We start from the raw sequence: 14422 nt of genomic DNA, 5'->3' as shown, positions 1-14422 counted from the left end.
GATGATATCTTCATAGAGGGAAAGTAGGAAAAGTGGAGGTAAAAGTTGATGTGAAATGTGTAATGATGTTTTCTTAATAAGTTGGAGTTACGAGCGGGACACTTAAAAATGGACGGAGGGAGTATAAAAGTTCAAAACGACAAAAACGAGCCAAATACATGGTATATATATGCGTGTGTTTGTACGTTCGCGTGTGATTTGGTCGTGTAGCTAGCACAACTGATGATGAAAATTTTGTTGCAAAGACAGCTTCTCCTCAGGGGTAGAGTCAGAAATATGGATCGATGGAGTCCTTGTTATGGTTGAACTAGGAAAGAATTTTACTTACCGGGAGATTTTAAAATTCTCATTTGACTTCTAGGATTTATTTATTTTTCCTATTATTTTGGATAATGATTCTTCTACTCCAAATGCAGTACTTCTCGTTGTTAGTTGAGTCTTCCTACCTCTTATTAAAAATTTTGTGCTCCTATTAGATAAGTAGGCCCATAGTATGAGCAATATTGCTACGTACACTCTTAACATCTACTCCCGACCACATAGGTGTCGGCCCCACACATTTAATTGTGAGAGAAGAGTGGTTGGTAGGAGTTACGTAAACTTATTGAAAGAATATTACTGTAGGGGGAGTGCCAAGAATGGGAATTTTTGAAGAACAAATAAAAGAAATATAACATCCGATTGACAAAGGAAGTTTTAAGGTTAGTTACTCCAGAGTCTGGAGTATGATAGAAGTCCTAGAATAAATCACATCAATGATGGATAATCAGTTAATTCTATCTAATAAATAGTATAAGATAGGTACTAACTCTCCGGTTACAGAGATTTTTGTTACCTGCGTGAAACTTTGTCTACCCTCTGTGGGCGTTGCTTTTCCGTAAGTGGTAAGATCCTACCAAATCCACGTGGATAACCCATCAAAACAGATTTTTGTTACTTGCGTGGAACTTTGTCTACCCTCTGTGGGCATTGCTTTCCCGTAAGTGGTAAGATCCTACCAAATCCACGTGGATAACTCATCAAAACAGATTGATGGGTCAGTTATATGTGTAGATCCCGTCCTATATGAGAGGAGCGTTAGAAATAATCCTTGTATCGAAAATTTTCTTGATAGGGCCAATGAACGGCAAAGTGTGTTAGCAAATCACTAGGACAAAATAAGTCATGCATCACTCCATGCATCACATTGTCTCGGATGTAGAAGCACAACTAGACCATCCCGATTTACTAAATTTGATATTTTCAATCTATAAAGTAACTACTTCCAGTCCCACTTTAAATGTTCCCTAAGGGAATTCATGCAATTTCAAACCCCTCAAAAAAAAAAAATTACATATTATTATTTTTGTTTATTTTTTTTGCGCCAAATTAAAGTGCTCACTGAGTATTTTTAATTTGGTGTAAGAAAATAAAAAAAAATAGTAGGTAAAAATATGTTTTTTTTTTTTTTTGCTTGAAAATGCACAAATTTTTGTGGGGGACACTTAAAGTGAGACGGATGAAGTACTAATCTTAGTAGTAATATCATCCAGTTTTGGCTCTATCCAATACAATATATGTCTATTAAGCCGGCCACTTTGGATCAAAATCCTGGCTCCGCCGCCACTAATTAACAAATCACTAGATTAAATAGGTCTTGCATCACTCCATTCATGACATTGTCTCGGATGTAGAAGCACAGCTAGACCATCCCCATTACTAAATTTGACATTTTCAATCTATAAAATAACTACTAATCTTTTTTTTGATAAGTAATAACTACTAATCTTGTGTAGTAATATGATCCAGTTTTTGGCAATTTATCCAATACAATCACGAGTTCATCCTCTTCCCTGCTGCTTCTGATTTTTTCTGGCCTCATCATTACCTGGGACCCAAAAAATCACTTCCCACGCATTCTCAGTCCGAGAAGCCTCCATTCGAGACATCCAAACAGCCTTCAGGAAAAACCAGCTGACATCAAGGCAGCTGGTTGAGTTCTACATTGGAGAAATTCAAAGACTCAACCCAGTCCTCAGGGGAGTCATATAGAGGTGAACCCAGATGCCTTGCGCCAAGCAGATGCGGCCGATCACGAGCGAAGAGACGAGGCGCCTCAGTCGTTTTTATATGGCTTACACGGCATTCCGGTTCTGCTCAAGGATAACATCGCAACCAAGGATAGGCTCAACACCATGGCCGGATCGTTTGCGTTGCTCGGATCAGTCGTTCCTCTGGATGCAGGGGTGGTGATGAAGTTGAGGAGAGCCGGGGCGATTATTTTGGGGAAGGCTAGCTTGAGTGAATGGATGCATTTTCGCTCTCTAACCGCGCCTGAGGGTTGGAGTGCCAGAGGTTGGCAAGGAAAGGTAAGTCTTACTCATAGGCATTAGGACCAAAGGACAGAATGTGGTGCGAAAGTGCATTAATATTTTTGTCCTAGGAGATATTGCGGTGAAAATGTGGTGCAGAATCCATACGTTATTTCGGCGAGTCCTTGTGGTTCAAGCAGTGGATCGGCGATATCGGTTGCAGCAAACATGGTAGCAGTTTCGCTGGGAACCGAAACCGATGGATCCATCCTTTGTCCGGCCAGTTCGAATTCAGTTGTGGGAATCAAACCAACAGTAGGTCTCACCAGTCGAGCGGGCGTCATCCCCATTACTCCGAGACAGGACACCATAGGGTGAGTCTATGCCCAATTTGTAGCAAAAGTCAAACATTTGTATGCTGTTGCAATACATTCAAAATGATACATATTATCATATATAATCATATATATTTTAAATAACATCATATATATGCTTGCACATATGAGTATAATATATATACCATTATATCAAAACAATCATATATATATGATCATGTGTCGTTACCTGTATTGAATGTGCCTCATTACTTTTTGGGGATTATTAGACATCCCGGGTTCTGTTTTTTCTTGTTTTCGTATGCTTTTATTGCCCATGAACCCTTTACTTTTTTGCCATTTCTTCCCCTTACCTTTTCTTCTTCATCCCCCTCTTCTTCTTCTTCATCCCCCTTTTCTTTTTTGCTCATCTTTGCTTTTATGTTCTTGGAGACTTGAGACCTTGTTTTCCTTTTATATCCTTTGTCTTGCCTTTCTTCTTGCTCGTCTGTTGGTAGTTCTTTTACTTTCTTTTTTTTGGCCTTCCATTTGTCAATTTTTGTTTCTTCATTGTCATTACCTCTTTGGATTTTCTGCACTGCCTCAGAAGATCGTGTCACCCTCTTTGTCGGGGTTTGCAGATCTATAATCACTTCAGCTTCCCTATTAGACATTTTCCTCTTTCTCTCATAAACCTTTTCAGTCTTTGGCTTTGTCCCACGGTCTTTGATCTTGATTTTTGACATGGTAACCTTTTTAATTGGGGTTGGGGAGGAAGTTTGGACAGTTGTCTCTACAGCAGCTAATTTTGATGCTTTCCTCTTCATTGCGGGCACCTTTTTCGCGGGGGAGGGGGAGGAAGACTTGACTACCTCAGTCTTATCATAATTGTCTGCCTTTTTTCTTGGGGTTGGGGAAATCTGGATAGTTGGTGTTTCAGCAGTTACTACTGGTCCTTTACTCTCTCTTGGTGCCACTTTTTTCCGGGGGTGGTAGAGATAGACTTGACGACCTCGGTCTTATCGTCACTGTCCTCAATATTAATGCTAGTTGGGTCTACTGTCCGCTTCCTTGGTGATTTCTTCTGCCTCATCTGTTTTTGTGGGTCAATCATTGCTAACGGACGAGCTTCTGTTGTGTACGCCACAGGTACCAACTCTTTCCCTGTTTTTTTAGGATTTGTCATTGCTGCACATACAATGAAAAAATTTAACATATGGAAACAAACATCTTTATATGTTTGCAAAAGGATTCGAGAAATTGATATTACCATACATGTTCCATGATATCAGCGGGTCAAATGAAAACCTAAACGTTATATAACCTAAATGTTATACGTCTCATTATACACTATAGCAGCAAAATATATAACCATATGTATCTTATATACAGAGCGAAAACCATATATTCGTTGAATTTGGTTATATCTATTAAACCAATTAAATTAGATTATTGAAATGGTACGCGCAGCGGCCTAATTGATCCCAATATATAGCCAACATTGATATAACCATATATACTCGCAATCAAAATCCTAACATTACCTAGCCAAATAATTTATATAACCATATATGCAGAGGGAAAAACATATATTCCTTGAATTTGGTTATAACAATTAAACCAATTAAATTAGATTATTGAAATGGTCCGCGCAGCGGCCTAATTGGTCCGAATATATAGCCAACATTGATATAACCATATGTACTCACAATCAAAACCCTAACATTACTTGGCCAAACAATTTACATAACCATATATATACGAATAGAAGCATAAACTGGACTGCTCAGATATTGATATAACGATATATACTTGCATCCAAAACCTTAACTTAACATAACCAAACCAGTTATATAAGCATATAAACTGGACTGCTCAAACAAAAGCATAAAGCATTCATAAATTTTTCCGAATAACTTGTTTGAACACGGAATCAAAGTGGTCAACAAACAATGATCGAAAAATCATCTAATTTGTGATATAACAATATAGATACTCGCACAACAAAACCCTAACTAAATTAGCAAAACCATTTATATAACCATATATACTAAGGGAAACATACCTAGTGTATCGATTGCGTCGTATGATCTGACGGCAAGATGAGGGCGAAGCACGGCGACTAGAACGGGCGAAGCACGGCGACTAGAACGGGCGAATATCGAGCGACGAACGGAGAAGAAGTTCCGACTGAAACTAGGGCGACGAACGGAGGAGAATAACGTACGACTGAAAAAACGGCGACGAAGAAGGCTGATGGCGATGTATTGTTTTTCTCGAAACGTCTGGTATCGTCGTTCTGAAAAGGGGGGGGGGGGGTTTGTAATGGATGTTGAGTTATTTTCGGGATAGGTGTAATTTTGAAATGAACGTTTTTGAAATGGATGAAAAAACGGGGCAAAATGTTTTTTAAAAACAGGGGTATATTAGACTTAATAGGGCTATTCTATCTTTACTAATATGTTAGTGGACTAAGGGGGTTTTAGAATTTAGAAATGGACTTAGAGGGTTTGAAAAGTGTTATAGTGGACTTATGAAAAATTCTCCCAATTATAGTAGTTCAGGTTTTAAGATACTTCTTAGTTCTTACTATTCGATAGTGCCCATAAATCTCGTAATGAGTACCTGATTGACCAATCAAACAAAGACAAAATTTCTTCGAATATTTCTTTGAATTCATTCTTGGAACCAAAAATTGGGCCCAGAAGGCCTGTGCGAAATCTCCAACAATTTGAGTCTAAAAGTTGTTTTTGCTACTTGAATGAAGCAGGCCCATTTGCAGGACCGTAGCGGATGCCGTTTACGTGCTTGATGCTATTGTAGGATTTGAGCACCGTGATGCTAAAGCAACAAGAAAAGCATCAAAATACATTCTATGCGGTGGCTACCTCAAATGTCTGAAGAAAGAAGGGCTTGAAGGAAAGAGAATAGGGATTGTACGATACCCTTTCTTCAATTTTGGCAACAATTCTGCTCTCTCTCAAGCTTTTGAGAATCATTTCCACACATTAAGGTAACAGAACTCACTCACTCTCTCTCTCTCTCTCTCTCTCAATGAACAAGATTTGAGTGCTTTTACTTTGGAGAGATTATTAGGCGAAAAGGTGCAATTTTGGTAGACTCTTTGCAAATAGCCAACATTGAGGAAATCTTGAATTATACTGCAAGGGGTGAAGGCGTAGCAGCATTAGCTTTGTTCACACCCTGATGTTGGCAAAAATTACTTGTGAGTTAAACAGGAATTGATCCAAACATACAGGCAGGCGCTCTTTCTGTTATCCGAGGCCACAAATGGCATTGGAAACACTCAAAAGGCTGCCTTGATGAACTTAAAAAGATTGACGAAAGAAGGATTCGAGAAGGTGATGAGGGAGAATAAGCTAGACGCAATGGTGAGTCCCCAGAGACGATGCGTCCTCTGTTCTGGCAATAGGAGGATTTCCTGCAATTGATGTTCCTGCTGGATTTGGTGACAATGGAGTGCCTTTTGGGATCACTTTTGGAGGATTGAAGGGTTCAGAGCCAAAGCTAATTGAGATTGCTTGAATGTTTGAATAGGAAAAAAATGAGGACTTGGAATTTTTCTTGGTTAATAATTTGGCATAGGAAGTATTTTACTTCTTTCGTATTGCTGCAAGGACGACCCGACCTGATTGACCATGGACCCCCTTTCAGCCCAAACACTAGGTCTGAAAATGTATACATAATTAAGAACATATCATGTAGCCCTAGGCGGGTGTCAATATACCATATGAGGTTTTAGCTCCCAACCAATGTGGGACTAAACGCTCTCAAACTTCCAAATCCGTGATATTACAAAAAAAGCCCTCAACTTTCCCAAAAAGATTGTTCATCCGATCAGTTCTCTAGAAGAGTTTATTTTTTTAAATCCGGATCATTGATTACCGAGACGAACGGTGAGATTGAGCGTTACGGTAGGAGAGCAGTGAAACAGAGCGGGTGTATGTTACATATCCGTCAAACTGCAAGAATATAGAGTAGGGGAGGAATTGGATTGGTTAGCTAGCTATTAAATCCTGTGTGCCGGCCTGTAACAATGAATTGAGAAGGATGTAGAAGGATACGGAAATCCGCAACAATCAAATTAGAAGAGAAAAAAGATGTGAAAGGATATGATTTCCTTAAGACTCGGTTCACTTGTGAAGAAATTGGTGTAGAGAAATTGTTTTCGAAACAAATTTAGTGAAGTGAAATAAAGGAAAATGAAAAGTATTTTTTTATGTGTTCATTTGATGAAAGAAATTTGTGAAAAAGTTAAAGTAAAAAGCAATAGTTTAATTTATAGGAAACCACAAGAAAAATAGGATTCCGGCAAGTCTTGTCTTGTTGGTTTCACAACTTTTTAGCTTACTGAACATCTAAAAAATACAGAATAGTCCGACATTCATGTACTCTCTCTTTCATCAGATATCGATTACTATGCTTTCAGAAAACTTTATATTGAAATGAATTAAAACAGGAAAACTGAATTGGAGCCCATTTTCTTAAAATAAACATTGTTCAAAAAAGATATCATCGACATCCGAAGAACATAATTTTTTTTGTGTGATTGATGTTCTCGATGAACTTTAAAACATTAATTCCGATCATAAAGTGGATTTTGAAAGGACCCATAAATAATTGAACGGAGCCCTCATTCCTAGACTCCGGAGCAGAGGTCTTCAAGAAAAATGAGCTCTCTTTCAGCAAATGCCTTGGCATCCTTAGTGGAGACGGCCCACGGATGGCGCAAGTCCACCTTGTTGCAATTGCATCCGTGTGATCCCGCCAGTTGTGCTACAACCATACACACTTGCGCACACAAACTATTGTGCGTTTAACCATCTCTCTAAGTTCTCAAATGTGACGTGTCTAGTGACGTCATAAACAAGCAATGCGCCTAGGGCTCCCCGATAGTATGCATTTGTGATTGCCCGGCTGGTATCTTCAACAAAGAATATGGAATTAGATGAGGTTGGAGAGCACAGTTCAGGCAAAAGTCCTTTGTCATCGCAATCAGGTAAACAACAGCATGGGAAAATAATGATGGTGTGTTCTTCCAACAGAGAGAGCCGACGTAACCAAGACAAACCCCCAGTTATTAAGAGAGAATATGCAGATATCAAATTTCAATGGAATCGCAGCCGAAAATGATGGCAGCAAGGAATACAGTCAATTCGATTGGCACCACTACCCGGTATCAATATTACTAGTAGTTAAAGAACACAGCTCTTGATCGCTGCAAATGAAAATCCCACTTCCATTACTAGCAGACCAATATGGATTTGGTGTATGAATACATAGATAGAAATGAGCAACTTGATGTTCTCTGAAGGCCGGCCGTATATATAATGTGCTGCCAACAATAACGATAACTAGAGGAGACAGTTATTTTGAATCAAGAGGCTTTCATAGAAACTAGAACTGCCAAAATACCAAAAAGAAGAAATTATTCCACACCCATAATCAAATAATGACAGGGGGAGAAAACATCCCTTTGTCAATATTTAAGCTCGACAGGAAAAAGATCACACTGAAATGCAAATATCTAACAAGAAAACTAAAACCGCTATAACTAAAGCATTGAGAACAGGAAAAAAAAATTAACAGCATAGTTACACTTTGTCTTTTTTTCCTAAGCCAAGGGCGGGAAGAGGATTGACAGAGTTGATATTTGCCCTGGGCGCGACCATAGACACCTCCAAACCCGCAGAGGAACCTGGGAAGAGGACAATGGCCAAAGCTACTACTGTCCCACCAAGGCGCAAGCATGTCAAGGCCCATCTCACGCGGCATCTGGTTCATGCAGCATGGTTACACTCAGTATTTGGAAGTCATTTCGATCACCGAACAGCTGCTGCAGCATACATGACTTAATTTCCATCACTGTCCAAACCCCTATTGTTGTGGATGACCTAGTAGCTTTCTGACAAGAGGTAGCAGCCCAATCAAAGCTATTTGAAGCTGTTCTGAGCTGTTCAACCGAATACTAACCTGCCCAGAATTCCGATTATTCAAGCTGGCACGTGCAATCAAGTTTGTAAACCGTCCAATAGGAATCTGAGACTGCAAATTTCCTCCAATAGCAAGATCTCCATGCCAATCCATAACAGAAAGCCCAAAAGTTGACAACGAACGACCGAAAGGATGATTTTTGTCTCTCAAAGTGGCTTCCAAACTGCCGGCATAAGCAACATCACCACGACCCGTCATAGCACCCCCAGACATAACCAAATGCAATCGTTTGTTAATGATTAACTGGTCCTCAATTTTCATTCCTGCTGTCAAGGCATCACCCAAACGAGTAACTGAAAGACCTGCTGTTGCCTTATTTCGCCTATAATTAATAAACCTTGTTTCACTCCGTAAAGTATAAGACATATCCTTTCCCAGAGTCTGCATATCAAAACCTAATGAAGTTGCCTTGCCCTTGCTGTGTTTCACTGAACTAGATATTTCCATCTGGAGATTGGCATCCTTCTTATCCTTTGTAACCTGAGTAGAGAAAGACACAGGTATTGCTTGTTTAACAACAAATAGCTTTTCTACATTTACGCCTTCATAACCAATGTCATGGTCCCACCCATGATTATCTAGAACAGGCCTCACAACCCATTGGTTGGGAGAATCAAGGTGGCGAAAACGATGAGTTGGATTATCGGAATCAAAAGAAGCAGGCAAGGCAAAATCAGGCATGGGAACTGGAACAGATGCTGCACCACTGCTTTCATCTTCTACGTTTTCATCGTAGTCACTTGGCAAATCCTTAGCTGCAGCTGCCAATTTCTGCATCATCTTTCGCCGCTTCTTCTCTTCCTTCAACTGTTTCTTCATAAAAAGCTGTTCCCTTTTGTCAATTTCCTCAAAATACGCTTTCTTCTGGGCTTTTGTGAGCTTTTCCAACTCAGCCTTCGTCAACCGTCTAAATGGCAACCTATCGTATGGTGACTCATCCTCGGAGTCTGATAGCTCGTCCAGCTCATCATCAAAGGTATCATCGTCACCAAGCTGCTCTTCCGGAAGTTTCAGCTGTGGTCTTGATTGGAGAAGCGATGAGAGGAGAGAAGGCAAAGGAGGTGCTCTTGTTTGAGTAGGAAATGCCTTTCCTGGAGGACTATCTTGCAACTTTAGAAGTGTGTTTGCTTCAGCCAATATTTTGGACGCGAAGGAAAGCAATAGCAAGTGGGCCTTCCAAATCTGACCATTCGGTAGTACTCTTTGTCCAGCTCTATTTGTTCTACAAGCCGAATGGTTTTCCACTAAAGAAACAGGGTTCATAAGCCTCATATCCCCAGCCGCCTGCCGAATCGCTTGTTGGACAAAAGTAGACCTTTGGTTGACAAACACGTCATAACTTGTAGTCGTGCCATTAGGGCCCTCAGGTGGAGCTGATGCCGCATGAGTTAGGACCACAATTGCATTGAACCAAATCGATGGCCCAAATATCTCAGTGATTGTGCGCAATAAAGGCATGTCACCAAAATCTCTACTCTGCATGTCCAGCCTATCTAGATACAAAACAATATCCGGGGGCGTTTTAGAAATAAACCGCTTCACAGAGTGCAGGACCTTTTCATTGTGGCGTTGGTCTGACGGCGAAGGTAGAAGGCCAGGGGTGTCGATTACACGTACCTTGATCCCCTCTACAGTTCCGACAACATCCTGAACTTTCTTTGTACCCAGATGAAAAGCATTGGTGCCAAACTTAACCTCGTTGAATATGGAATTAATGGTTGCACTTTTACCGACCCCCGTTTTTCCAATAACCATAATTGTGCATGAGAAATCAAGGGGTTCCTGCCCAACTGCCTCTAACTGCTCTGCCATTGCACTCGCGCGGTCAAAGCTAAAGGAATTAACACGGCCCCCACTTCTCCCTCTCAGCTGTTCAGCTAGCCCTAGCCTGTACAAGACTTGAGCCACCACAACATTGTGGGGAGTCTGCCCGAGCCTATGAGCAAGTCTCAAGAATTTCACCCTTATCATTTGGAGTTTTTCACGTGTCTCGTCGTTTTCCTCAGTTTCCCCCATTGTGGGGTCCTCAATGAGTTGATTTTGCATCTGAGATAACGTTCCATTCATCCTAGACTGCTGCACAACTCGAGGGGCAGGTTCCAATAGTGGGGCGGTGTGGCCTAGGCCAGCTGGACGCACAAATGTAGGCTTGGAATTTGCAGGTTTTGTAGAAGAGGCAGAACCATTTGCTTCAGGTTTGGTGTCCCCTTCTCTATTCCCTCGAGCACTTTGTTTGGTCTCCTCATCTTGTTCTCCTTTGTTTTCAAACCCCTTGGCCACACCATTGGAAGCTTTGGCATCCTTAGTCCCATGCAGAAACTGAGAATCCTCAACCTCTTTCACTTCTAAATTAGCTGGACCGGCCTGAATCTTCTCATCAGTCTTCACCACAGAATCTTCTGAAGCAGGCAATTTCTCAACCTTCAAAATTTTATCAGTTGCCCCGAAAGAAGTATTTAGTGTATCGTCGGCTTTCATACTAGTTCCAAGTTGGTCTAAATATTTAGTGATTGAAGTATTTTTCAGTTCCGGACTCCTGTCATCCTGATTTTCCAAAACAACCGTAGCCATGTCCTTTGGTTTTTCATTCTTATCACGTTCGTTTTCCAAGTTAACCAAACAAGATTCAACGTCTGGACTATCAGATAAACCCAAAGTTGGCTTCACTTCCTCACACTTTCCAGCTTGATCCAAAACCTCTCCAATGGAACCAACCTCCGGCTGAGACTCAGACTCACCTCCTAGTACAATTTGGGCATCCCCAGATGGTGATTCTTTATCAACCAGCTCTGTCTCCTTGTTTGCACAGCCATTTTCTGAGTTTTCAAGAGCCAGACTTCCTTCCAAGTTCAAAATATTTGTATTACCATTTTCACACTTCTCAGACATTACATCAGACTTCTCATCCGCCTGATTCAAGTTTTTCAAAGTTCCTCCATCTCCCGCAGCAGTAGCATCAATCTCCATTTGATTCAATTCATCCCTCACAACTTTCTCAACAAAACTCTCCTCATCAATGACTTCCTTCTCCACTGCCTCATCAACTGGATCCCCATTTTCCACACCTTCCAACTTATCTTCAACGCTAATTGGTAGCTCCCCCTCATGATTACCAACTGCAATAGGAACTTCAACTGACTCTTCAAATTCCTCAACTTCATTTCCCACATTCGAGTCAAACCCTAAAGAACCCTCCATTTGTGCAACGTTCTCAACACCACCATCTCGGTCAACAACAATATCTTCATCAAGCTTCTCAACTTCATTTTCCACATTTGAATCATCATCAAACTCCAAAGAACCACCCCCCAATCGTCCAACCTTCTCGACATCATCATCTCCATTGACAACAATATCCTCTGAATGAACTCTAGCTATCTCAGACCCGACTGCCTCCTCGAAAAATTCGTCTCCTTCTGAGTCCTTTGATTCATCAGACCCAACAACCTCAGCCCATTTTTCATCTCTCAACTCCCAATCCTCGTTATTCTCCGTATACTTCTCTCCCAAATGAGACCCATCAACAATCCCAACCCCATTTTCCATCACAAAACACTACCCAACTCTTCGCTGAATCCGAAGGGTAGCCCAATGTTCAAAAGTTGCTACTAGAACTAACCGTGAATTTGAAGGCCTTGTGGGTGGTTACATACACTCAGAGTTTAGGTGGGTCCTCACTGTCCCAAAAAACCCTGGAAACAGAAAACCCAGAAACCCTTAATCACCAAACAATAGATTACCAATACCCAATAGGAACTAAATGCAACAATTTCTTCTTCTTCTTTTTATATCGGCAAGAAATAAATGCAACAATCAAATAAAAATATGGAGATGAAAACCTTAGCATCAAATAAAGGGCATTACTGATCCAAACACGTAAAACAGAAGGAAGAGATTGCTGTTGACTTATGGAACAGTAATCAGAAGATTAGATCTCAAATGGGTTTTTAAAAACAATTAAGGGTTTTGGAGGAAATATGGCGGGTGAAATGGTTAAAGCGATAAACTAAGGAGGATTAACGTACCGGCTCTGTAGAGAGAGAGAGAGAGAGGATTGCGCAGTGGGACGAGGATTGTTGTGATTACTCTCTCCTCAATTGAATTCTACCGCCCAGTATTTGTGTATTGAGGAGGTGAGTTGCGGATAAAGAGGTTTCATCGATTGTATCGGGTAAGAAAACGTGAAAGGGGATGACGTCGACTGGTTAGGTTGGGGGAAAGGTTTACCTGTTTTGCAGAACAGGTGGTGTTTTGCAGAACAGGTGGTGGTTCTTGGGCTGTCACGTGTATATATTGAGCGGTGCTACCCCTACCCGCACGGCTGTGTTTCACGGTTCACTGCTCTCCCGTTGTCATGCTCAATTTCATTGTCCGTCTTGATAGTTAATGATTTGAGTATTAAAAGAACTTTTTCACATTTTTTCAGAATAGTTGTTTTAAAATTTGAACCGTCCACAAAGAGATAAAATAGAACGAGAGCTAAACTTTCTCAATCTTTGTAAAATAGAACGAGAGCTAAACTTTCTCAATATTGAGGGACAAATGTGCACCGTCTAAAAATACTTTATTTTCTTTTACCCAAGAAAATGCACGGTATTTTTTTTTTAAATTTTCAATAATGCTAATGACACACAGCCTTGAGATTTTCAAGACTGTGGCGGCATTTGAAAATGAAGCATTTCATTTTCAGTATATTACTAATTAGTTTTTCAAGACCGCGGCGGCATTTGAAAATAAACCTCTCATTTTCAGTATTTTACTAATTAGTTTTTCGACATAGAAAACAAAACAAGGCGCATCAAAGTTATTGTACCTACCACCTTAGTACCTCAGGTCATGATTTCAAGCTTGACAAGTGGTGTTTTGAAATCTTTTTTCCGTAAAAGTTTCAAAATTGTTGCCTGAAAAACTAGAGGGGCCAGGGATCGAATTCACAATCATGAAAATGTGTGAATGTGTTTACCACCGTGTTACATTGACTTATTATAACATAATTTACATAAGTAATATTTAACATATTTTATTATTTGAGACTCAATTATTGGACCCAAAAATAAAAGCATTAGATAGTCATCTGATTGGCCTATATCCAGGGCCAGGCCTAGACACAACACGCACATAACTTACGAGTACGCATCTAGCATTATTATTTTTATTTTGTTTGGATGATGCTATGGTGTCTCCGGTCATTTTGGAGACACCGTAATTTTTAGCATAACTTTACCATTAAGAGCATAACTAAAATCAATTACAAGCATAACAGAACCCAAACAAAGCATAATCAAGAAATATCCAAAAAATCAACCAATGCGTAACTAAACCCAACCAAGACATAACAAATAAGTTATGCCTTGTTATGGTTTTGCTTATGCCTTGCTATGGTTCTGTTATGTTTGTAATGGGTTTTGGTTATATTCATAATGATTTTATTATGTCAAAAGTTAGGTGTCCCCAAAATGACCGGGGACACCGAAGTCATTCCCTTGTTTTTAATAGCTATGAATATACTGATGAAGTATTCTGAATTATGAGAGAGAGAGAGAGAGAGAGGGAGAGAGGGGGTGTATTGATGAGTTTTTCTGATTTCTACATACACTCACCATAGTTTACAAGTACTCGTTCTATGCAGGGAATTTTTTTTTTTTAATGAAACGTATCCTCAATGATTTACGAACATGAGAAAAAGTTTGAAAGCTTTTTAATGATCTTTTTACATCGAATTTTTGTATTTTCATAAAGTGTAGAAAGAAATAAAATCGAGAAAAAGTCATGTAAATAGAGAATCAGTTTTCTTTTTTTTTT

The 14422-nt window shown here is 40.0% G+C and overlaps 1 protein-coding gene and 1 pseudogene across 1 annotated transcript; one reads left to right on the top strand and one right to left on the bottom strand.

Moving 5' to 3' along the window:
* The first annotated feature begins 1848 nt into the window (after nucleotides 1–1848).
* LOC131327515 (probable amidase At4g34880) lies at nucleotides 1849–6154 on the top strand (annotated as a pseudogene).
* Nucleotides 6155–7993: 1839 nt separating this feature from the next.
* Nucleotides 7994–12880, bottom strand: LOC131325083 (translocase of chloroplast 120, chloroplastic-like). Its single transcript, XM_058357145.1, has 2 exons — nucleotides 12646–12880; nucleotides 7994–12312 (listed from the first exon to the last, which is right to left on the bottom strand). Exon 2 carries the CDS (start codon nucleotides 12164–12166, stop codon nucleotides 8504–8506), a length of 3663 nt encoding a protein of 1220 aa, XP_058213128.1. The 5' UTR covers nucleotides 12167–12312; nucleotides 12646–12880; the 3' UTR covers nucleotides 7994–8503.
* Between the last annotated feature and the right edge of the window lie 1542 nt (nucleotides 12881–14422).

This window comes from Rhododendron vialii, chromosome 5a (genome assembly GCF_030253575.1).
Source record: "Rhododendron vialii isolate Sample 1 chromosome 5a, ASM3025357v1".
Taxonomy (NCBI): Eukaryota; Viridiplantae; Streptophyta; class Magnoliopsida; order Ericales; family Ericaceae; genus Rhododendron; species Rhododendron vialii.
The sequence above is the reverse complement of the archived record's forward strand: the minus strand, read 5'-3'. Positions and strand labels throughout refer to the sequence as shown.